Consider the following 25,638-nt stretch of genomic DNA (forward strand, 5'->3'; position numbering starts at 1 on the left):
GTTTCACAGGACCTAAAAGAGTTCTCTCTCTCTTTGGAGGGGCTCAAAAGGGGGTTAAAAAAACAAAAATAAGAAAAAAAAGGGGCCAGCCCAACCCTTCCTCCTCTTCCCCTTGATTTTTATTTTCTTACTCCCTCACATTCCAAGAATCTCAAAACCTGTAGCCTGCGTAGCCAATTTTCCTCCTCCTGCATTAAAACCCCCACATTGCCCCCTCTGTTGTTCAATTTTTTGTTTTCAACCCCGGCCGGACGGTAGAAAGCGCGCAACAAGATTGGCTGCTCCGCCGGCCAAGCAACGCCGCCGCCGCCGCCCCCGCAGTGACTTGCTCTCCTCCACCGCCCCCTCGCCGCCCGCCGGCGGCCAAAACCCTCTCCTCTAATTCGAAGTCGGAGGCCTCGTAAGCTTTTATTTCTCTATGGCTGGCTGGACCCTCTCCTCGGAATCCCTCTCCCTCGACGTTGCGGAGATCCTCCGCAAGCTCCAGAGCGTCGGCTTCTGCAGCCATCTCGATGTCCCCGCGAAAGAGCTTAGCAGGGAGAACCTCGGCACCCTCTTCGATCGGATGCTTTCTGCTTTCTTGAAGGAGATCTACTGGAGGTGGGAGATTCGGCCGCTGCCGGCGACGCTCGGAGATGGGCGGCCGGTTGATTTGTTCAAGCTTTATTCGGTTGTGCACGAGAAGGGCGGGTACAGCTTGGTGACGAAGAGTCAGCAGTGGGCTGCGGTGTCGGAGGCGATCGGGTTGGACCTCAAAGTTGGCTCTTTGTTGAAGTTGATCTATATCAAGTATCTTGATGCGCTAGACCAGTGGATTGGGGTAGTTTCAGCTAAGAATTCAGTGAAGAAATCAAAGGCCATCATCAGAGGTCTTCCATGTGAAGTTCCTGATCAGAAGAAGGAAGAATTTCCCACTGTGCCACCTTCAACTTCGAAGAAAGATCAGTCCTTGACACTGGCTAGAGGGAACGAGTGCAGAGTGCTGATTGGTGATAGTGTGTGTGATAATGATGGTATGTTGGTTGAGGACAGGGGTGCAGTGAATGGCAGGTTTTCTCATCTTAAACGGAAGCGGGAGACACTCGTGGGGATGCTGAACTGGTTGAAAAAGTTGGCAAAGAATGCCGGCAATCCTTCGATAGGAAAGTCATTCTTGAAGGATCGCATGAAAAGTAAGGAGGCTCATGCATTCGATGAACTCTATTCGCAGGTGCTTCTGGCCAGGCAGGCAATGCTTATCAGAAAGATCCAGTGCACAAGCTCTAATGGTCCTCTCATGCAGGTATTTTGTTTGTTTTGCATTTGTTCACTAGGCAATTGCAGACTTTAATTCTCAATGCTTTACTAGATCGAGCTATGCCATGTATTCAATGGTACATTGTTGTACAACCCTTTGCTTTCAGTAGAACTATGTATAACACTCTAGGTCTCTTATGGCATCTGTAGGAGTTCTATGCAAACATAACATGACAAGCCCATGTTAATTTCAAGTGCTTGAGATGCAAAGATAGAAGGGATAAGTCAATTTGGATGTAATAGAGGCCTGCAGATATGAGAATTCTAACTTACAAGGAATAATGAACTAAGAGGAGCATTGACACACTAATCTTAGGCCTATAAGATAAACCATTCTCTAAAACTCATCCACAGAAGCTTCTTGAAATTGTTAAAGAAAATTACTACTAGTGCGAAGTTGAACGATAGATAATGCATCAAGCCACATTGAAATAACCATATCCAGGAAATACTTGAAAACCAATCTAAAACTCAAGAGGTGAACAAGTTCCAAATTCTATGCGGATGATAATTTTGAATACAAGGCTTGAAAAGGTATGTGCTTTAAATAGCCAACTCTACTAACACATGCATCCTTGGTTTAACAATTTGAGTCTTCAGTTCACAAGTCGATAGTGTCAATGGATTTGACATAGTCAAGCATAATATCTCATTCTAGAGCCTATTTAAAAAGTTGTATTTCGTAATTTTTATTTGGATAGTGTGTTGAGTCAAACTGATATACTTGAAGCATCCGGATAAGCTTTGATTTCAAACGCTTTAGCTTCCAACTGTTATATTATGAAGTTGGTCAAAACCAACTATGAGCTCTTTTTGCTTGATTTCTTATGATGCCTTTTAAGAATGTTATGTGGTATAAGCCTGTCAAGCTCCCTCCGCATTCAAGTTTTGATTAAAATAATTTAATAAATTAAACATTATGGTGATTGTAATTGGTGTCAAAAGCGATGTAAAATCTGCAGTATGATGTTGTAGACGTATCTCAAATATCTTACTCCTTATTCTAAGTCTCAGAAGAATGGACCTTGAAAAGCAACAAATGTCAACTCCATGTTATTTAGGAGAAAGAGTATCCACTCTGTGTAAATGTCCTTTTGTTTTCTGCTTTGACCTCTTTTATATCTTCCAATTCTTAGATAAACCACTTATTGCCAATAGTTATTTAATTTTGCCCTTGATTGGTTTAATCATACTTTCACATTAGTTTGTTTATATTGTTTTTGAAAGCATCAACAATTATCTTATCATATGGGCTTTATTACACAAAATAATGGAGAGATATACTAAGAAATACATAATATGATTAAGATTGATTAACTGAAGGGAAAAGGTGAGTCTAGGGTATTATGTGATCAGAACATACTTTTTCAAATCAAAGAAAAAACTTTTAGAGCATTGATAAGTTCTAGAATGTGGTACCGTTTGATGTTGAGTAATAATAGTGGTATAGGAAAACATGTTGAATGATGCGTAGTCGTTGATAGCACCAAAAATAACTCTACTCACTACGTAGGTAGGATGAGTCGAGATCGTATCCTCAGGGACCTTGGGCTAAGATGAGATTGCAAAATGAAAGAAAGAAGTGTTGTTTTGATTTAGAAAATAAATTATCTTAAAATTGATGTAATTAGAAAATAAAGAGCTCGGAGTTTTGAATTAATTTTGCACTAGTAGAGTTGTATCTCTTTTTTTTTAATTAAATAGATGCGATTAATCTTAGAAAAAATATCTATCTTTCCTCGACACACCCCGTACCCATAGATCACGGTGCGTCTCCGGAAAGTACTAGGTAAACAACTCTTCTTTCCTCGGCACGCCCGTACCCGTAGATCATGGCGCGTCTCCGGAAAGTAAAAGTTGGTCCTACTATTAATCTAACAGGAAAGCATAAATAAAAGCATATGAAAGAGAGCAAACAAAGAACTCATGACGATTTAAATAAAAAGCATAATCTTTATTGCATATAAAGAAATACAAGAAAGTTTAGAACAATAAATCCGCTCTGTGTCGTTACAAAATTTCTTCTCCACTCCCGAGACTGCTAGCCTAGCTGCTTATGGAGTAGTCCCTTTCTCTTTCTCTATGCAAGGCTCTAGAAGAATTTCTGGGATGATCCTTAAATGGGAGTACAATAGCCTTTTTATAGGTGTTAGGAGGGATGAGTTTTACATGGTTTTCAGATGTGGGACTAAAGAAAATACTAAGGACTAAAAGATGGATGGATGAAATGGAAAGATCACAAGCAGATAAAGAAAATATAAATTCTTCCTCTTGAAGTATTTCCAAGTATTATATTTTTTTCTTTAATTTTCAGATCCATCTACTATCATGAGCGTCTGTTCGCCACTGTGTCCGCCAGCACAACTCCCCGCGAACTCGCCATGCCACGCGCCTGTGCCCGCACTGCCGCGCGCTCGCACCCGCACTGCCGCACGCTCGCTCTGCTACGCCGCTCGCTCTGCCGCGCGCGCTCGCACTGTTAGGCTTTTTGATTACAAAAAGAAACTTTTGTTTCTTTAAAATGACGCCTATATCCTTTTTGGGTTCTTGCATAGTATTTTCATTTTTATAATACCGTATGCATCCTTCTTTTATTTTAATTTTTTTTAAGTCCAATTTTTTTCAAACTTGAGTCTTTTTGATCTGCGAATCGGACTCTTTGTATCGACGATCCCTTTCCTGTAAAACATAAAAAGAAGCATCAAATTTTTAATAAATAAAATAAATTAAATATAATTTTTTACTTTAAATGACTTAAATTAAGTGTTTATCACACCCCCCAACTTAATTTTGCTCGTCCTCGAGTAAAATAAATATATCAGCATTGTGTACCGACTCGGTCTTGAATAAAAAGTTAGGTTAGGCATCCCAAAAGGTAGATGAACCTGGTCAGACCATTAAAGAGATACTTCATTAGATTATCAATTTGACCCAATTAGTGGCTGAGTATTAACTAAAAAAATTTCAAGAGCTTTTCTTTCACCAACTCCCACTTTACTCTTTAAATCCTCTAACTTAATTGAGAGAGGTTTATTATCTTCTTGCAATTTAGTCCTCTTATTATCCACTATTTTTTTTTTTTAACATTGTCCACTTTTTTACGCGAACCACAACGCTTACTTAGACGAAGGGGCCCGGTTACTCAGTAGGAAACCAATATTTTTTTTTTTAAAGTAAATTTTAAGAAAATTTTTGCATACTTCGACCTTTCCACCCAATCTCTCGTGAAGCAGATTCTTTATTGAGATCAGTAAGAAGAGGGTTGTAGAATCACTCCTAAAATCTAGTCTAAACCCTACCATTCATTGGGTTTTCTTAATAATTTATTTCTCAGTATCTCTAAAATTATTTGACCGTTAATCATTCATTGATTAGGATGCCTAATTGACTCTTAATCAAAATAAAATTCGGATACACAAAATTAATTATTTCTGACCATACTCGAGGATTTGATTAATTTCTTCCCCCCCAACTTAATCTACATTGTCCTCAATGGAGTAGGAAAGCAAAGAAAATAAAAGGAGAGAGTGCACCTAGGATAATTTTGCTTCGGAAGTTGAAGATAGCTTCATTGATTAATAGGCTCTTGTTCTAAATTCCTGCAGCTGCAGTAAAGTAAAAAAAAAATATGAAATCGTTGGGTTGCCTCCCAACAAGCGCTAAGTTTTACGTTTCAGCCAGATGTCAAGTTTATTATTCATTATAAAGTGGATCACACAGGTAGATGGTGTCGATTCGTTCTTTATGTGCAATTTCATCTACATATGGCTTCAGACGTTGGCCGTTTACCTTAAATGTATTGCCATTCCGGGGGTCATGAATTTCAATTACTCCATGTGGGAATATTTGTGTGACAATGAAAGGTCCATCCCATCGGATCGAAGTTTACCGGGAAAAAGGCGTAACCTGAATTGAAAAGCCATACCTTTTGATTTAGCTCAAACGATTTTCTAGAGATATATTTGTCATGAAATACTTTGGTTCGAGCCTTGTAAATTCATGAACTCTCGTATGCATCGTTGCGAAGTTCTTCCAGTTCATTGATTTGCAACCTTCGATTAGAACCTGCATTCTTCATGTTAAAATTAAACATTCGTATAGCCCAGAGTGCACGATGTTCTAATTCAACCGGCAGATGGCAAGCTTTGCCATAAACTAGTCGGTAGGGTGACATACGATAGAGGTTTTAAAAGCTGTACGGTAAGCCCATAATGTATCATCTAAGCGAAGAGACCAATCCTTTCTATCGGGCCTAACCGTCTTTTCTAGGATATGTTTAATCTCTCTATTTGACACCTCTACCTGACCATTAGTTTGGGGTTGATATGGTGTGGCACTTTGTGTGTAATATTATATTTTTTTATAAGTGCTTCAAAATATTTATTCGTAAAATGAGTCCCCCCATCACTAATGATCACCCTTGGGAAGCCAAATCGACTAATGATGTTTCGTTGGATAAAACTAGTTACAACTTTATTATCATTAGTCCGTGTAGCTATTGCCTCCACCCATTTTGACACGTAATCAACTACCACCAGAATATATTCGAATCCAAATGAGGCTAGAAAAGGTCCCATGAAATCAATCCCCAAACATCGAAGATTTCTACTACTAAAATGGGGGTCAGCGGCATCATATCCTTCTTGGATAAATTTCTGTTTGCTGACATTGCAGATAACTTCGGCCAAATTCATGTGCATCCTTGAAAAGCGTTGGCCAATAAAACCCACTCTGCAGCACTTTTGCTGCAGTTTTTCTTCCACTAAAATGTTCCCCACATGCCGAAGAATGGCAAAAAGTGAGAATGCTTTGGAATTCACTCTCGGGGACACAACGGCGAATAACTTGATCAGGACAGTATTTGAATAGTTCAGGTTCCTCCCAGAAATAATGTTTAATTTGCAAGAAAAATCGATCCTTTTCTTGTTTTGTCCAGTGAGAAGGTACTTATCCTGTTGACAAGTAATTGACAATATGGGCAAACCATGGAGGACGGCTAGAGGAGATTGCGAAAAGTTCGTCAGAAAATTTCTCTTTGACCTCATCTATGCCTATCGTGTGTTCAACTAAGATCCTGGAGATGTGATCAGCTACCACATTCTCGGAACCCTTCTTATCTCGGATTTTCAGATCAAATTCTTGTAAAAGAAGGATCCATCTGATCAAACGCGGTTTAATATCTTTCTTTGAGAGGAGATGTTTCAGAGCCGCATGATCAGAGTAAACTAGAATCTTAGACCCTAACAGATATGAGCGAAATTTTTCAAGGGCGAACACTACTGCTAGTAGCTCTTTTTCTGTTGTGGTGTAGTTTAATTGGGCATCGGAAAGAGTCTTGCTAGCATAATAGATCACATGTGGCTCCTTATTGATTTTTTGGCCTAAGACGGCACCTATTGCTAAGTCAGAGGCATCACACATAATCTCAAATGGAATGGACCAGTCAGGGGGTTTTATTATGGGTGCTGTTGTCAGGACTGTTCGTAATGTGTTGAATGCTTTCAAACAGTCTTCGTCAAAGACAAATGGTGTGTCTTGACCAACAGATTGCACAGGGGTCTTGAAATCTTGCTAAAGTCTTTGATGAAGCGTCTATAAAATCCAGCATGACCTAAGAAGGATCGTATTTGTCGGATCGAAGTAGGGGATGGTAGTTTTGAAATGACCTAAACTTTGGCTTTATCTACCTCGATCTCTCTTTCAGAAATAATATGTCCTAATACAAGTCCTTTCCGCACCATGAAATGGCTCTTTTCCCAACTTAGGACGAGATTTGTCTCCATACACCGTTTAAGAACTTTAGAAAGATTATGGAGACAATCCTCAAAGGTGGTTCCAAACACAGAAAAATCATCCATAAAAACTTCAAGACATTTGTCCACCATATCCGAAAAAATGGCCAGTATGCACCGTTGAAATGTAGCGGATGCATTGCAGAGCCCGAATGGCATACGCCGAAAAGCGAAGGTGCCATAGGGGCAGGTGAAGGTAGTCTTTTCTTGATCATCCGAAATACAGGTACTTGATTGTACCCTGAATAACCATCAAGAAAATAGAAGAAACTATGTCCTGCTAACCGTTCTAAGATTTGGTCGATGAAGGGCAATGAAAAATGGTCCTTCCTAGTAACGGCATTTAGTTTTCTATAATCTATGCATACTCGCCATCCAGATGATATGCGAGTGGGAAGCAGTTCACCTTCTTCGTTCTCAACCACAGTAATACCTGATTTCTTAGGTACTACTTGAGTGGGACTGACCCATTTACTATCGGATATGGGGTAGATGATTCCAGCATCTAACCACTTTACCATCTCTTTCTTTACTACTTCACGCATGTTTGGGTTCAATCTCCTCTGCATATCTCGATGGGGTTTGGCATTTGCCTCAAAATGAATATGGTGCATGCAAATGGAGGGGTCAATTCCTTTTAAATCGGCAATGGACTAACCGATAGCCTCTTTGTGTTCTTTCAGAATACCAACCAATTGTGCTTCCTGATTAGGGGTCAAGTCTGATGCAATGATTGCCGGGAGGGTGTCATTGGGTCTTAGAAATACATACTTGAGCGTAGAAGGAAGGGGTTTCAATTCTAACGTAGGTGGTGATTCTAAAGATGGGACTATTGGTGTACTGGCTAATGTGGGCAATGGCTCATACTTGATTGTCCATGGAGGAGTGATTTTATCGTGTGGTGTATCCAACAAGGTGTTAACTTCTTTCATATATCCCTCAAAGTCATACACTCCAAAGTGAGCCAAGCAACTATCTAAGGGGTCTGGTGCTAGAATTGTGGGTGTTGCATCTTCTATAATGTCTTCTAGTGTATCTATTTGAAGCAACTATCCATTGATGGTCCTTGGAAAGCACCAAACACATTCAGTCTTAGTTTCTTATTCCCAAATGATACGTCCATGACTCCTGTCCTACAATTAATGCATGCATTTGCCATAGCTAGGAAGGGTCGTCCTAAGATAATGGGAATTTGTCTTGGGTTGCCACTTAGTTCCATGACGAGAACCAGAAAATCAACTGGAAAGTAAAACTCATCTACCTTGACCAAGACATCCTCAAGCATTCCACGTGGTTCCTTAATTGATCTGTCGGCTAATTGCAGTGTGATTGATGTGGGTTTCAGTTCTCCGAATTCAAAAAGTTCATACACCGAACTAGGTAAAAGATTCACACTTGCCCCTAAGTCCAGAAGAGCTTTTTCAATGTGATAATCTCCTATAACACAGAAAATGATGGGGGCTCCTGGGTCCTTAAGCTTTGGAGGAGTGGCATGCTGGAAGACAGAACTAGCCTGCTCAGTGAGACGTACTTTCTTTGGGATTTGTGATCTAGATTTACGTTTTTGGGTGCACAAATCCTTCAAAAATTTGACATAAGCAGGGATCTGTTTGATTGCGTCTAGAAGGAGAAGATTAATTTGGACTTGCTTAAACAATTCCAACATCTCGTCGAATCTTTCCCCCTTCTTATCTGCAGGAATAGGGGCTTTCAGGGCATTTAGAAATGGGGCTTTAGGCAAGTAAGATGGTTCCGGTGCAGTTGGTTCATTCTCTATTTTAAGGTCCTCCTTGTTTTTGGGTGATTTGGCTTCGGTTAGAGGTTTAGGGTCGGTCTCTTTGGTTTTACTAGTGTGTTCAATGACCTTCCCACTTTTCAGAGTCATGATTGATTTGGCGTGTTCAGAAAAAGCTTCTGGGGTATTAGAGCTCTCAATCACAAATTGCCCTCTTGGATTGCTCTCGGATTGGCTAGGTAATTTTTCTCCTTCCTTCCTACTGAATACAGTCGCTAGTTGACCTATTTGGGTCTCTAGCTTAGCAATGGATTGTGTGTGGGAGTTAAGGGTCTGAGTGTTGACTTCTAATCGTTCTAGTGCTTTCAGAATTTTTTCTCAAAAGCTGAGCTGTGACCAGTAATAGACGGTTGAGGAGCATTTTGAAATTGATGGTATGGTCCATGCCTATATGTTGGGTCCTGATATTGAGGTTGAGGTGCGGTAGGGCCAACCACTGGTTGTGGTCTCCAGAAAAAATTTGGATGGTTTCTCCAGCCGGGGTTATAAGTGTTTGAATATGGATCATTTTTTGGTCTGCGAGTTTGTTGGACTTGAGCTTGCTGAACCTGCTCGTGTACAAACTCAGAAAATTGAGGTGCGGCTGGGCATTCACTAACAAAATGGTTCGGACTTGCACACAATGCACAAACTTCTTGGATTGGGTTAGGTGGAATCGGGGATTGTCCAGTATTTAGAAGACGGTCTAATTTTTGGGACAGTTCATCTACCTTACTGTGGATATCCATGACGTTTCCAATCTGATAAATTCCACTTCTTTTTTGTTGAAGCATGGGTTGTTCTCTAGAGGTGGCAGACATATGATGTAGGGAATTCTCACTAAGTATTTCAAAGAGCTGCCAGGCTTCATCCTCACTCTTTAGCATGAATGTCCCACCACATGATGCATCAACCATTTGTCGGTGTTTCTCCGATAAACCATCATAAAAACACTGACAAAGTTGCCATTTAGGGACAACATGGTGTGGACATTTACGAATGAGGTCCCTTAACCTTTCCCATGTCTCATGAAAAAGTTCACCCTCCAATTGGGAAAAACTAGTGATAGCTTTTCTAATTTGATTTGTTTTTCCAATTGGAAAGTATTTCTTAAGAAATTCTCTCTGAAGATGATCCCAAGTTGAAATGGTTATAGAGTTAAGGAGTTTAACCAATGCTTGGCTTTGTCCTTAAGTGAGAAAGAGAATAGTTTCAACCTAAAGGCATCATCGGAGAAGTTTTGGATTTTTACTATGGAACAAATTTCAAGAAATTCATCCAAGTGTTTGTATGGGTCCTCATTACTAAGTCCATAGAATGATGACAACATTTGAATAATGCTAGACTTAATCTCATATTGGGTAGCTTCTACTGGAGGTGCTTGAATGCATGGAGAGTAGGTATACGAGGATGGAGTGAAATTTCTCTCAATGAGCGTGGAGGATTAGCCTCACCAGGTGCAGCCATGTTTCTAACTTGGATAGTCCTAAGAGTCTTTTCTAATTCTTCGTCTAATGGTTGCAAGTCGGGTTTTAGTGATCGTCGACCTAACATGCAACTAAAAGGTCTATGTAGGACTATCCTAGTCTGTTAAGGATTTTTTTTTTATTTTTTTATTAAGAGGAGAGGAGAAGAGAGAAAAGAGTTCTAAAGAAGAGATCCTAAGAAGTCCTAAAACTAATAGAAGAATTAGTTGTGGTTAGATTTTAAGTACAGTCAAGTTAGCACGCAGTGGACTCTTTATCCTAAAGTTACCCTAGTTCTAGACAGCTCGTAACTGTAGTTAGCCTTCAAGCCTTCCAAGTCGGAGCTTGACCAACCAACTGGCCAGATAAGTGTAAGGTTGGTGGGAGTCCCCTCGTTGCTTTCCTTAGACACCATTAAATTGGTCAGGTCAACGAATGGAACCAATTAAAAACCACCTTCCTTCAGGCCCAGTCGTCTCGCAAACCACTTGCCTAGACATCAGCTAGCTGACCAAGTCTAACCTGGTTCAACTCTCAGGGTCACTTGTCCTAATGAGCTCGAAATCCTTAGGGGTCAACGTCTAATTAATTTTAGATTAAGGTCTAGGTTATACAAATGCAAGGGAGTGATTTGTGGGCCAAGGAAGGGTGATCAAATCTCACCTTATGTTAGTTAATGGGTTGCGCCCTTAAAGTTAATTATGGAGATGCAATGCAAAGAAACAAGGTGTCCAATCAAGTTAGAAATTTTTATATTTGAGGTTACGCTATTTTAGTTAAGTGTTATGAAATGTCAGTGATTTTTTTTTTTAATTCAACCGTGCCAAGCCCCCGGCAATGGCGCCAAAATTTGATGCGTAGTCGTTGATAGCACCAAAAATAACTCTACTCACTACGTAGGTAGGATGAGTCGAGATCGTATCCTCAGGGACCTTGGGCTAAGTTGAGATTGCAAAATAAAAGAAAGAAGTGTTGTTTTGATTTAGAAATGATGTAATTAGAAAATAAAAGCTCGGGAGTTTTTAATTAATTTTGCACTAGTAGAGTTGTATCTCTTTTTTTTTAATTAAATAGATACGATTAATCTTAGGAAAAATACCTATCTTTCTCGGCACATCCTTACCCGTAGATCACGGGCGTCTCCGGAAAGTACTAGGTAAACAACTCTTCTTTCCTGGTACGCCCGTATCGGTAGATCACGGCGCGTCTCCGGAAAGTAAAAGTTGGTCCTAATATTAATCTAACAGGAAAGCATAAATAAAAGCATATGAAAGAGAGCAAATAAAGAACTCATGACGATTTAAATAAAAAGCATAATCTTTATTGCATATAAAGAAATACAAGAAAGTTTAGAACAATAAACCCACTCTGTGTCGTTACAAAATTTCTTCTCCACTCCTGAGACTGCTAGCCTAGCTGCTCATGGAGTAGTCCCTTTCTCTTCCTCTATGCAAGGCTCTAGAAGAATTTCTGGGATGATCCTCAAATGGGAGTACAAGAGCCTTTTTATAGGTGTTAGGAGGGATGAGTTTTACATGGTTTTCAGATGTGGGACTAAAGAAAATACTAAGGACTAAAAGATGGATGGATGAAATGGAAAGATCACAAGCAGATAAAGAAAATACAAATTCTTCCTCTTGAAGTATTTTCAAGTATTATATTTTTTCCTTTAATTTTCAGATCCTTCTGCTATCATGAGCGTCTGTTCGCCACTATGTCTGCTAGCACAACTCCCGCACCCGCACTGCCGCGTGCTCGCTCTGCCGCGCGCTCGCACTGTTAGGCTTTTTGATTACAAAAAAAACTTTTGTTTCTTTAAAATGACGTCTATATCCTTTTTGGGTTCCTTGCATAGTATCTTCATTTTCTATAATACCGTATGCATCCTTCTTTTATTTTAATTTTGTTTTAAGTCCAATTTTTTTCAAACTTGAGTCTTTTTGATCTGCGAATCGGACTCTTTGTATCGACGATCTCTTTCCTGTAAAACATAAAAAGAAGCATCAAATTCTTAATAAATAAAATAAATTAAATATAATTTTCTGCTTTAAATGACTTAAATTAAGTGTTTATCATTGAACATAGCAAAAAGTGATAAAATTGAAGTGTGGATAGAGAGTTATGTATAATAGAGGAGCTCCAGGAGTTGCAATAATTAAGGACAAAATGGTGGAGAATTAGTTGAGATAACATGGCCACATAAAAAGGGGCTTTAATTACAAGTGTTACTTTAATCTTTGTTGATGGATATTGGAAGAGGGGAAGGAAGACCTGACATAACATGGGTGAAAACTATGAGGATAGGATATGGTAAAGCTTTAAAATAATACGAGAGGAAGCTCTAGATAGAAATTCTTGGTGAGTGATAATTCAAAAAGTTGGCACAAAATAGTTAGGCTAACCAATGTTTTTAGTTTTGATATCAAATTCCATACCAATAATTTATTCATACAGGCAGGGTCAGTATGGTATATCCCTGCTCTGACACATGGTAGACTTCTGGAGTTGGCACAAAAGCTGTACCATGTGTCTATACGACCCTGTACCTGACCCGCATGCTATACTGGTATTGTACTAGGTTGCTAAGGCACACCTCATACTAGGTGCTGTGACTCAATCCTAAAAATTCTGAGGCTAGTCCTTGGTGGTTATATTTAACTAGGAGTAGAGGGAAGAACAGTACATTCATGAACCAAATAGTTGGTTGCATCTATTTGGAAGTATTGTTCATGAAACTATGATCTTAAGGTCTAAATCTAAGCATAGGATCTAGAGAAATTCTCAAAGGGGAGGGCCTTGTTTCTTGGAGGAGAGGATCTCATGGTCCGTGCATTTTATGTTTCTCCTTAAGGACCTCCACGACATCATAAGGGTGCATCATACCTATGGATTGTACATGCTAAAGCAAGCAATAAATTTTTGTTCCTTGAAGTAAATGACTATTTGATGCCATAACATTCTGCATCAAGATGTGTATAAGTTCAGTGTTTGGAAAGGTAGCATTTGGTTCTTCATTAAATGAGGTCTTCTATAGGTGTCCAGTTGCTTCATACAGGTTAGAAGCAACCAGACCCATAAACTATGAAGATGAGCCAACACAATGGACAAATTGTGGCTTCCAGAGCTGATAGTTGGACTAAAACTTGTTAAGATTGACCTGATAAGTAAATGTAAGCTCTGAAGCTCTCTTGACAGTGATCTAAATGTCAACATCCATCATGAAGTGATGCATCAAGAGCTCTGATGCAGCCAACAGGCCCATGTAGCTAACATGTTTGAACTTCATGATGATGACTTTGGCCTTAGTATTGGTAGTATGGATCATCAAAGAATTTCCTATAGCAAATGCACTAGATGATCCTCCAGTGTGGGTGGTGAAAGTTGGGGTCAGATATAATTTGTTTAATTCATGGGAGCAGAAAGCTATTGATTGGGAATGAGGATTCATAAAGCCACATGATAGTTGGAATAAGGCCTAATGATAATTGTTATGGTCATAGGAAGCTATCAGTTCTTCAATAGGAATTAGATGGGTTTTTAAACTTTTAATGGAAAAAGATTATGTCTTATAGATATTTAATATAGGATTGCAAAACCATTATGGGTTTGTCTTGTGATCAAGGTTTCTGTAACTGGTACAGAGACCTGAATTGGTTCCTGATGTTTTGGATGTATGCCTTAAAAGCCAATTGTTGGCAGATGCATTATGTAATTCTTGGGCATAAGTTTGTATTTGTAAAATTTTTAATTAATAAAGGGTATTTTTATTTCCAATGATATTTTTATGTGTCCATGATTTGTCCTAGAGATTAACAGATGATATTGTATATTCTCAAGGTATTGAGAATTTGAGATATACACTATTGATGGTTAATTTTTAAAAGCTCTTGATCGAAGGATCATCACGAAGGACAGTGATCGATCCAATTAGATCGGTGTACGGATCGCCTCCTTTCTGGACAGATGAGTCATGAGTCTACAGTGTGGGGACACTGAGGTGAGAGTGCAGGTGGTTGTTAGAGAATAACTTGCACTAAGCGTGAGCAATACGAGAAACCACTTGGATGTCTACTCATTCGTCAGTGGTTTGCTCGATATTGCAGTGATGTGAATGGTCCTTTGACATGTGGTGTATTGGCTATTCGCAGTGAGGCTACTGAGTTTGACTGCACCTAAACTTGGACTCTTAGCTATTTGAGTCCTTGCGGTGTATGTTGGCTTCAGTGGATTCATGTTTACTATTAGGAGTAGGATGCACTAGATGGAATCCATCGATTTTGGTAGAAAATGAGAAGTCCTATGTGATTCACGAGACTGAGTTCAGAAAGTCTTCAGTCGAAGTAAGTGTGAGTACTGGAAAGAAATTTTCACGGGATTCACAAATGAACTTAAGTTGAGCCAATCTAGCATATGACTGACGTTGGGGTTTGACAAGGTTTTCATGACCTCTGTCAAATTGAGACTTACGATAAAAGGACCGAATCACATGGCAACTATACATAGAGGTTCAATACTTCCATTTTGCTGGATTCTCACTACATATTGTTAGGTGTCACTGATGGATTGTGAGACTCGTCGAGCATTATTTTAATAATCGACAACTCTCGATGGATAGAGTTGGAATTATTCTAATCCATCGAAGGGAGTTTCGATGATATTGTGATGGGGATCATAGTATATCTCACTACTAGACAGAATAAAATCTATGGAGAGACACACAAAAGAGGTTCTTGTCTGATTAGATGGTTGATTAGCAATTATAAATCGTTGATGGGTCTAATCGTGAATGTGGTTGATGATTAATCTTATGCAAAAAATTACAATAAAATAATTTGCTAAGAGTTAGTGAATTATAATAGGATTAATTTGCAATTAAATTGCTAATTGGCTCAATTTGATTGAGCAATAAGGTTCGGATAAGGTCTAATTGAATTGAATTGATTTGACTTGGATTGGGTTTGATTGGATCGAGCCTAATTGAGTTATGAGATAATCCAATTGCAAGAAAGATCAATTTCTGATTTGATCAAGACTTGAGTTCAGTTAATTCCTAATTAAATTAGGATCTCATTAAGAAAATTAGGTTCCTAATTGGATTAGGTTCACTCATCTCTTTGGGTTCAACCAAATTGGATTTGGAAAGGACCAAAATGAACCAACCAAGAGTCCAAATTGGTTTGGACTTCTCCCCTTGCGCCACACCCTTCATGATGCCATTTATCCTTCACACAAATCTGGTTTTGCATGAGGATTTCTCCATGCTGAAATGGATTTGTCGCCCCCTCTTCTCTACCCGTGGATATGGATAGCTTTTGGTTTGAATTTGAATTCAAACTTATTTTGAATTCAAGTTTGAAACTTAAATCCTTATCTTGGATGAGTTTGTTCTCATCCTAACTCCAATGGGATGCCAACCATAAAAGAGCCCTCTCTTTTGGCATGAAAAATATCTGAAAATCATCAAGAGAATTGTGGTTGTGGGCGAGGTCCTTGTGGGCATGACTTTTTGGGAAGGCGACTCTATATTGACGTGAAGAGGGTTCTAGGATTTTAGGCATTGGTTTTTAGGAAGTGAGAAAGAGTTCTCTTCCATCTCCACCTCTTCTTCCTCCAAGTCCTTTATCTCTGAGAGAGTCTAAAAGATCTGAAGAAGGTGTTCAATTAGTCATCATGAGCGGATCTCTACAAGAGAATTAGCACCTCGAGGAGATTGACGAACCTCCGATTAGATCGAGAGCTTCATGTGGATATCTGTAGAAGTCGGACGTGTGTGCAGCTTAAGAAATTAGCAAATCCACGATCATCAGCAGTGGTGTAGTTCGATCCGTGCAAAAGTATGGAGATCTAATCTCCTATTAATTAATAGATATGATTTATAGATTAGATTTCAGATTTGTATGCCATGTTTATGTCATAGATCTGGCTATGTGGTAGTTTACAAATTAGATCTAATGCATATTAGGTTAAATTGTTTAATCTAGATCTTCTTCTGCTGTAATTATTCAAAAGGTTTTGAAATACATGCATGAAACTATTTGCTTTCTAACACCTGACTGGTTCAGAATGGTATTGGTTCCATATCGTACTGACACTCAGAATGCTGAAGCATGCCAATTCCGTACCGGCATGTTTTTTTTCTCATTTTTTTCAGTTTTTTTTAATCCAATCATTTTTTTAAAATTTCAAATGATTTTAGATCCAAATTATGGTTATTTATGTTATATAATATTTCTATCACTTCGAAATAAAATAAAAAAATCTAAAACAACCCATTAAATGTATTTAAAGTATAAATTGCAAAATATAATGTACTATTCTCAAGATCTCTACTGATCTTGTTTTTCATCGAATGTCGATGAGCTTATAGATATCTAGATCGTTTGTATAATCAAGAGGAACATCAATCGATCTCTCTAATCAAGCAGTATTGTAGTCCTGAATGCTCATCCCATAAAATATCTACTCTGGATTATAGGATATCTTAGATCTCTTACTCAAGATCTGGCTCTGAGAGGTATCCTCGAATTGATGGTATGACTGTGGAGGGGTTTATCCAAATATATTGACTATAAAATCCGATCTATAAGATGCTTCGGACTCCATAGGATAGTAGTCACAGAAAGACAATACCTCGGATGCACCATATCCATATCCATATGGATCATAAGCTATCTGTAGGTAATAGAATCCAAAATGTGAGGATGAACCTGATACCTCCATGGATCTTACTCCATGTGCGAGGTCATTTGCAGCTGCATTGTGTGCTGAATGACCTTTAGGAGCCCATCACCTATATGAAATCGTATCCCCGCGGGCTCTATCAGCTCGTGTATTATGGTTCCTATCTTGTGTAGCATGCGTATACTATGAATCAATGGTGAATCGAAGACCATCCTGTGGTTGTATTTTAGAAATGGGTCTTTTATCCTCCAGTCCCTCCTTAGCCATCAGATCCATGACCATCAGGATTATCATCATTCTCTCTGGTCTCTGAATCTGAGTGAGCTGACTCCACTATTTGTGTCGGGGTTGCCACTGTCTTTTCTTTTTCTTTTGTTTTTTCATTGGTAGTCACTTGGCCTCCCCTCATTCCCCTCTATGACGGGCTTTGTTGTGTCCAGAAGGATGAATGTCTTCTTTCTGATTAATATAACCGATTTCGTCTCAACATTTCTTGCTAAAATCTCTGGAAGGATGTCTCAAACATGGAGTCACGTAATGAATGACTCCCTTATGGCCCCTTAGGTTATGGCTGATTAGCTAGAATTTTATGTGAAATATTTCTATCTGTCATTGTTTGGATCCACCATAATCTCCTTAACTATCAAGTTGGCTTGTCGTGGAGGAGATTCTAGCTTATCAAGCTCTGGCTTCTACTATTGGCCTACAAGCTATCCAATCATTGGATCCTCATCATCAAGAACATAATCATTTATCGTCGGATCCATATACTTTAGTTGTACTTCTTGTTGGATGCATTTTAGCCTCAATCTCAGATTGTAGTGAACATATACAAGATCGTTGAAGTACTTCTATGTCTTACGGTTTCTTTCTTTGCTGTGGATGAGGGAGAAAATTGATCAATTTTGCTTACAGCCATTAGAGGAGATCGTCTGAAAAAGAATATTAATAACTATACCTTTCAAATTATTTGCAGACTATCTAAAATGAATCTATCATTCAGTTGAAAAAATATTAAGCAAAATTACATATTAGATTGCATGAAATTAATAGACATATAATGTCAACAAAGTCTTATCGTTATTGATATCTAATTTATCTGAATTCATCCTTTTTTTGCTTATGACAATTGATGAGAGTCCAAACATGTCTGTCCCCTGTATAAACTATTTCATCTGTGGAAAATGTCGAATTTAGTTAAATGCTCATACCTTAGTTAACCTAACATACTTGTTGCAGACACATACATGTAATTTCTAGATCGGGCCTCCATCTTATATATCACATTACGAAGAGCACTCAGAAGTTCGTTATCCATATCCATCTCAGGTATGGTGTACTGGAACATCAGATTCAGATAGTAAGCTGCAGATAAATTTCATAAATGGATTAAGTAAACTTATATAAGTACTAGAGTAGAAAAATTTTCAGAGGAATCTTGATTTCATCCTTACCTGTTAGATACAAGTCCCTATCCATTTAGTAGTCCCATCATTGCTTAATAATACTGATATATTGCTAGGTGTGTTTCGGATCTATCTCATTGATTTATTTTTTTGTCATCTCCAGCATGTAATACGAGAAGCCCATCTAGAGGTATCTTTCATTGTCCAAAGCACCCTGTATAATGGCTTGATAGTTTCACTATCTTATAGGCTCGTTGCCAGAATAATTGACTGTCACCCAGTTCTCCATATGACTTCCTTCAATGTCAGTCCTCGTATATTTGCTCTCTTGTTATTTGGCACTGATAAACATCTCATGCAAGGCTGCTTTCTTGTCCAGAAAGTTATCAAGTACTATATAGTTTGTAACAAATCGTATGACATCCGATCTTAATATCTCTCTCCTAGTGTATGTCCGCATCAGTGACAAGACTCATATATGATTGTAGATAAATTTAGTAATAGTCTAGACTGAGTCCATTATCTACTGTACCCTACAAAACTTCTCAATATTCATTAACATGAGATCGATGCAATGTGCAGCACATGGAGTCCAGTAATTATATGGTTGCCGTCCCATCAGTAACTCTCCGATGGTTTTATACTGCGATTTATTATTTGTGATGATTTGCACGATATTCTGCTCTCCTACCGCATTAATCACCTCCTCTATCAGTCTGATGATGTACATAGCATCGTGCACATTATCTAAGCATCAATTGACTTGTGAAAAATATCTTTCCATCATAATATATCAAGAAATTGATGATGCTCCATCTATTAAGATCGGTCCAACCATCGCACATCACCGTCAGTCCGTATATGGGTTATCAATTCTTATAAAAGGAAATCCATTTCTGTAGATCCTTTTTGTTAATGTCAAAAAATTTATCATAGATGTCTCTAGGTTCTAAAGGATCTATATCCGGACTAGTAGCCTGTATGGTTGAAATAGTAGAGCAATAGTATGTGTTGCTTGTTGCATTCGTTGGAATGTGGTTGAAATGAAATCAGATCTAATAGCTAGCCATATATTTTTTTTCAATATACTATCAATTCTCTGCTATTTTGAATTCTTGCTGGAGAAAATCTGTAGATCCAAGTCATGGATGGTGGCATCTATTGGAATCTCTCTAGAAGACTTCCTTTTACTGCCAAAATCTCTGAGCATAGATGAAATACTATTCCTGTCTATACTAACGGTCTTTCTGACCAAAAAGACCCTCCTGAACTCAGACTCTCTTCAGCGATCATAGAGCCGAACCATGATTCATAGCATGACAATCCAAATCATTTCTATATCTGACCATCTCCTCGAACTGATATTGATCATCCAGACTCGTGTGAATGGCAGCCTAAATCTATACCTCATCATCTAGAACGAAGGCTTTCTCTAACTCTTTAGAGTGATAGGAATGTGACTTTGTGGCTCGATAGTGTACCTCCACCTCTTCTACTTTGTCTTCTCTTTCATTGCTTTGAAATTAGTGAAGTGCTTCTTTATCAGTTGTCAGATCTTCTGTGGATATTTTCAGTAGATGGCTCCATCGGGATAACCACTAGTTAAGTATTGCTTCAACCTAATCATCCCTCTTCTCTTGAACTCTGTGTTGCATCTCTAGTGGTGTCGAGCTGAGAGCATCTCACCATGGTTCCAATCAATATCACGCTTTGCATCCTTCTTCTTATTCGATGGATTCATTTATGCAGGTTTAACAAAGCACGTCAATTTAATAATAACATAAAAATAATAAAATTTTTTCATCATAAAAAAATTTTAATTTTTAAACTTCAGAAAATACATCTGAATAATGTATTTCATAGTTCTACTTTTTCATAATTTTTTATTTATATCTAATTTTTCTGTATTGAAAAATAATTTTAAATTATATAAATTCAGAAAAATATGTTATGTGATTCAAATAATATTTCTGAATGAGCTAAATGTACTACTAATTTTACATATTTTTTAAATTGATTACATATTTTTATTATTTAATTAATTAAATTTTTTTTTTATATTTTAAAAATTTTAAGAATTTATTTGAGCTTAGATCTAAGTAGAAGCATATCATGCATGCTATATATATTCTTCTAAATCTATGAACATGCATTAAATGCTATTTATTTTTTAATTTTATTCAAAATTAGGCCTACGTTATTATGCGCATCATGTATCAAAATCTTCACAAACGGATATCAATTTTATATTGAAAGTAGCTTGAATCATCCTAAACAATATTTTGATTTTATAGTTTTTTAATTTTATTTTTTTATATTTTTTTATTTTAAAAATATATTTTTAATTTTAAAAATATATAGTTAACGAAAATTAATGATTTTAGTGTCATCATGTAGATCATCCAAAGATCTATAATATATAATGAAATCATACCAAAATAAAAATTTTGGCACCATTTCCTCTGATTTTCTGTTTATTATCGATTTTCGACCCAAAAAATGCAAAAAAAAAGAGAGAGGAAAAGTTGGATTACCTTGAATCTGATTGAAATATCTTGATTTTTTGATGAAATCTGGAGAATCTGGCAATTTGGGGCTTTTTTGTTTTTATTCTTCTCTTTAAAACTAAACAAACAAATGAAGGGATAGAGAAGCAATGCTTATCTTCCTCTTCGATAGCTTTTAGCCTAAAAGCTACCCACCCCACCCCACAGTGCCGGTCGGTTTGCCGCGAACCAACCCGAACCAACCAAAACGACACCAAACTGCGCAGTTCAGAGCTATATCACACCGAACCGAGTGGTTCGGGTTGGTTTTTGGGGATTTTTTGAATTATAGCCCCCGTATGGGACTGAGTCCCCTCCGATCCAATTCGATATGGGGTATATCGGGTGATTCGGCCCTTTACGGAGTTCCATGCTTGCGATAGAAGAGTTTTATTTGGCTTAAGTTCGGAGTTTTAGAAGGTCAGCTGGAGTTTCAAAAAGTCAGCGGTGGCCAAGCTACACATATACTCTTCAGTGAGCATGACATAGTGAAATAGATAGTTTATCTTAATCTCTATTTTCCCTTAACACCATTTATAGTTGTTTCATATCTAGAGTTTAATAATACTTGTGAGGTATCATACAACATTACATATAGTAGGAGTGCATTTGTTCTAGTTTAAGAATATTGATTAGTATAATTTAGTAAAAAATTTAATGATGCTTTGAAAAAGATTAAACATATAACATTGAAAACTATGATACTATTTAAACCATGTTACACCATATTGGTCCATACAAGTGCATAACAGGAGTATTGTACTTGTACTAAATTGGTACACAGCATGCCAAGGGTTACCAAGTATTGGTATGCAAAACTCACCCATACCATGCATATTGACACTGTACCAAGATGGTACTGGTATAGGATCTGGTATCGAGATTGCAAACTTTGGTACTTTTAAACACTTGGACTTGGTGTCACCACTTGATCCATGTTAAATATTTATTATATTATGGCCCTAAAGTCAAGGGTATATTGTTCTCAAGATAAATTTAAATTGTATAAAGTGAAGAGAGACTATAGAGGTAAATGCCTCAAGACTGAAAATTTACCTTGTACAGGCCATGACCATTGAAATTGCTTGGTTCGAAAAAGTTAAGAATCAATATGGCAGTGATGCAGACTTTGGAACCACATGGAACATTGAGGGTGGTGAACATGGAAAGTAGAAAAAAATCTGTGGTGTCTGCAGCAAAAGGACACTTCATCCATAGAAATAAACCCTACACTTCCAACCCTTCTTTACGGGGAGATGTCACTGCTGGTAGCATTCATCATCTCATTTGAGTAATTCTTCAGATATTTCTAGCCTTTCCAATTATTTACCATGTTCTCTTGATGAGGATTTTTTATAAAATGCACGGACATATTAACTTGAATCCAAGTAATTAAGCTTCCAACTTAGCAACTCTAATGTCTAAAGCTTATTCTTGGATTAATGGGTAAATGCATAGAATATGACCTAAAATTATTGCCTTTGTGTTACATTGATAGATGGTCATATCTGGAAATGGATTTCTTGAGAATATGCAGGAGCTTCTTTAGGCTTTAGACAATTATCTGGAGATACTCCTGAGATGCTACTGTGGTCATTGTGGAGTTTCACATCAAGTGGTTTTAGGGAAAATTTGGTTGGAATTCTTCTAGGATGGCCTTTACAGGTTTACGGTACTTAATTGAACTGTAATACCATGTAGCACAGTATCTTTACCACCAAGTATCACAGTATCTTGTCAGACAACATAAAGTTACTACTTATGTATATTTAATACAGTTGAAATAAAGATGCTAAAAGATCTCATACCACACATGAGGGCAGAAAATGTTATGTACTGTCTGACCTTACAGGACACATGCCAAAGGTATAAAAACCTTGAATAAAACTTCAAATTCTGCTGTTGGTGGACATGTTGTCCTACTTTTTTTTTTTTTCTTTTTGTAACTTAATCAGCTATGTTGGCAGCTGCTATTTGGTTAAGTTTTTTGAGTGCCCAACTACTAGTGCTTTTGTAAGCTTTTATCTCTTTTAGGTTATCTTTCTTTTGTAATGATTGATTCCCAAGTCAATCCATGCTAACAAATCATGAAAATGTACCAGCCCTAAAGCTTGTAAAAAATGTGTGCTCTGGTATCATTGGTGTACTGTAGATGCAGATCAATATAAACATGGGGAGACACATGCAGTGCCAAAATGCGAGAGGAATTGGCTTTGTTTAGATTCTTCTAATAGTTGCATATTTGAGCATAGTATACCATTTAAGAGATTGCAATTTGCATTTAGTTTTTTATTTATAATTCTCTTACTGCATTTCTTCCAAAAATGCTTCCAATTTGGTCTTGCAGAAAGGACAGAAGATACATCCTTCCATTTATGAGGATTCTATTGATGACAATTCCCAGAACAGAGAGAAAATAAAATGTAGCCAGAGGCTTCAAGCTGTAAACAAGCAATATGCTCCAGGCTTTTCTTCTGGCACATCCACAAATCCTGATGATGACATGGATGAGAAGGGTTTTGTGGCTGTAGGAGGGGAGAATAATGATATCAAACAAAGACTCCGAAATCCCAGCTTGATGCTTGACGCAATAGCTGACTTGCTATCCATAGATCGACTACAGAAGCAGCGGGTCCCTGTGGACCCATCATTTCAAGCAAATGTGCCAGATTGGACTGGGAAGCCTTATGAAACCTCTAGTGATCCTGAGACCTTGAAATGGTTGGGGACACGGATCTGGCCTCCAGAAAATCAAGAGAAGAGGCTGTCATTCAGTCAGAATCCTATTGGAGAAGGAAGGAAAGATATCTGTCTTTGTGAACGCGCAGGTTCTGTAGAGTGTGTCAGATTTCATGTGGCCGAGAAAAGACTCCAATTGAAATGTGAGTTGGGTCCAGTTTTCTATGCTTGGAGATTCGATCGCATGGGCGAGGAAGTTTCACTTTCATGGACAGAGGAAGAGGAAAGGAAGTTCGAAGACATTGTGCGCCTGAATCCATTGTATCTGGCAAAGAATTTTTGGAACCAGCTTTATCTACGTTTTCCATTTAAGGGGAGGAAAAATCTAGTGAGCTATTACTTCAATGTGTTTCTTCTTGGACGTAGGAGTTACCAGAATAGGGTGACTCCAAACAGCATTGACAGTGACGACGAGGAGCCAGAGTTTGGCCCTTTAAAAAATCGTTTTGGCCATGATGCAGTCAAGGTTCGTCATCCTGAGTCTATTGTCTGCATCGTTAATGCAGAGTGTGTGGATTTGGATAATGATATAGATGCAAATTAGAATTCTAGGATGGTGATGTAAACTAGGAGCAGCATAACTGATCTTCACTTTTCAGAGCAGCAATTTTGACCAGAGATGATTATTTTCACTCTCTTGCTATGATGATGATGAAAACTCTCGTAGAGGCTAGATCTTGTTGTGGATGGATTTATGATTGTTCAAGTAAGATTTTGCTAAGATTCTTACTGACATTGTTGGCATGAGCTCAGATGGACTCAGATTTTCCTGCAGTTTTGAGATGATAACAGCCATTTGGATACATATGGACACAGTAAGGCTGTCGAGTGTGGACTGTATCTTCATTTTTGCCTCAAGAACCAAGGACGTAAACTTGGCCTGGCAGTCATAACATATTATTCAAGGTTTCATCACAGGTACTTAGGTTCACTGTGCTCTCTCACTTATTTTATTTTGTCTTTGAAATGCTTAGTGAAAATCATGTGCACTTGCCCATAAGTCCATGGATACTCAGTCTGGTTCAAACATATGTGCAATTCTGTTGTCCTAAAATCAAGAAAGGGAAGGGGGAGAAAAGATGAAAACAGAAACATTAAGTGGCCTTTCAAAATTCACATGAAGATCTCCAATTGCCCATAGTAGAAGCTGTTGTTGAAAAACATCTTGTCATACATATGGCTTTAGCACATCATAGAATGATGTAGGAGGCTATACATTCTTTGCCATTTTGGGTGGCAAAGATTTGCATTTTGCCATTGCTGTTCTCAGAATTTGTGCTGCAGCCGATTTTTTTTTTTTTTTTTTTAATGCTCACATGAAATATTAGCATTTTTGACGAGGAAACAACTCTTATAGCTTATACAAAGTGAATTGATCTCTCATAGGAAACTTTTGGAAGAGACTGAATTCATGATTTATGTTACCAAAATCTCATTCAAAGTAATACAGCAATGGTTAACACTCACATTTCCTGTTCAGTGCTACAAAGGAAAAAGCAAGTTCTCCAGAAGGTTTCTGAAACTATTCTTTTGAAAGGGCTAGAGGGATGAGAGCTAACTCGAATAGTGCCCACTTTTGAAGTCTTAAGTTGCAACATTTTGAAAAACATTATCCTTGTTCTCATGTAACTTCTAAATGATAGTTGAATTCCAATTCATATACTTTTGAAATGATTTCAGACGAAAAATTGTCAAGATTGCTATAACTTACAACTTGAAGTTTTAATACAGAAGTATGATGAGTAGGCTAATCACAAAAATAGAAATAAAAATATTGAAGTTTGAAGTTTCAGTCAGAGACCACCATTTGGATAATGTTGAGTGAAATCATTATCAATTTCTTAAGGAAAACTTTGTAAGATGTATGCTTTTTTAATATACGAGAAATAGAGATATTTTAATAGCATATTCTGAATATTGTGGGTAATATTTGGGGAC

General features: G+C 37.8%; 1 protein-coding gene and 1 non-coding gene across 2 annotated transcripts; both read left to right on the forward strand.

Moving 5' to 3' along the window:
• LOC105053591 (AT-rich interactive domain-containing protein 2) lies at positions 1–24,957 on the forward strand. Its single transcript, XM_010934819.4, has 2 exons — positions 1–1,282; positions 23,309–24,957. Exons 1-2 carry the CDS (start codon positions 419–421, stop codon positions 24,242–24,244), a joined length of 1,800 nt encoding a protein of 599 aa, XP_010933121.1. The 5' UTR covers positions 1–418; the 3' UTR covers positions 24,245–24,957.
• On the forward strand, positions 9,838–9,944 carry LOC140852753 (small nucleolar RNA R71). The gene has a single exon (XR_012135652.1). It is a non-coding gene; the product is annotated as a small nucleolar RNA R71 (small nucleolar RNA).
• Positions 24,958–25,638: the final 681 nt, after the last annotated feature.

Source organism: Elaeis guineensis, chromosome 11, assembly GCF_000442705.2.
Source record: "Elaeis guineensis isolate ETL-2024a chromosome 11, EG11, whole genome shotgun sequence".
In the NCBI taxonomy this organism is placed as follows: domain Eukaryota; kingdom Viridiplantae; phylum Streptophyta; class Magnoliopsida; order Arecales; family Arecaceae; genus Elaeis; species Elaeis guineensis.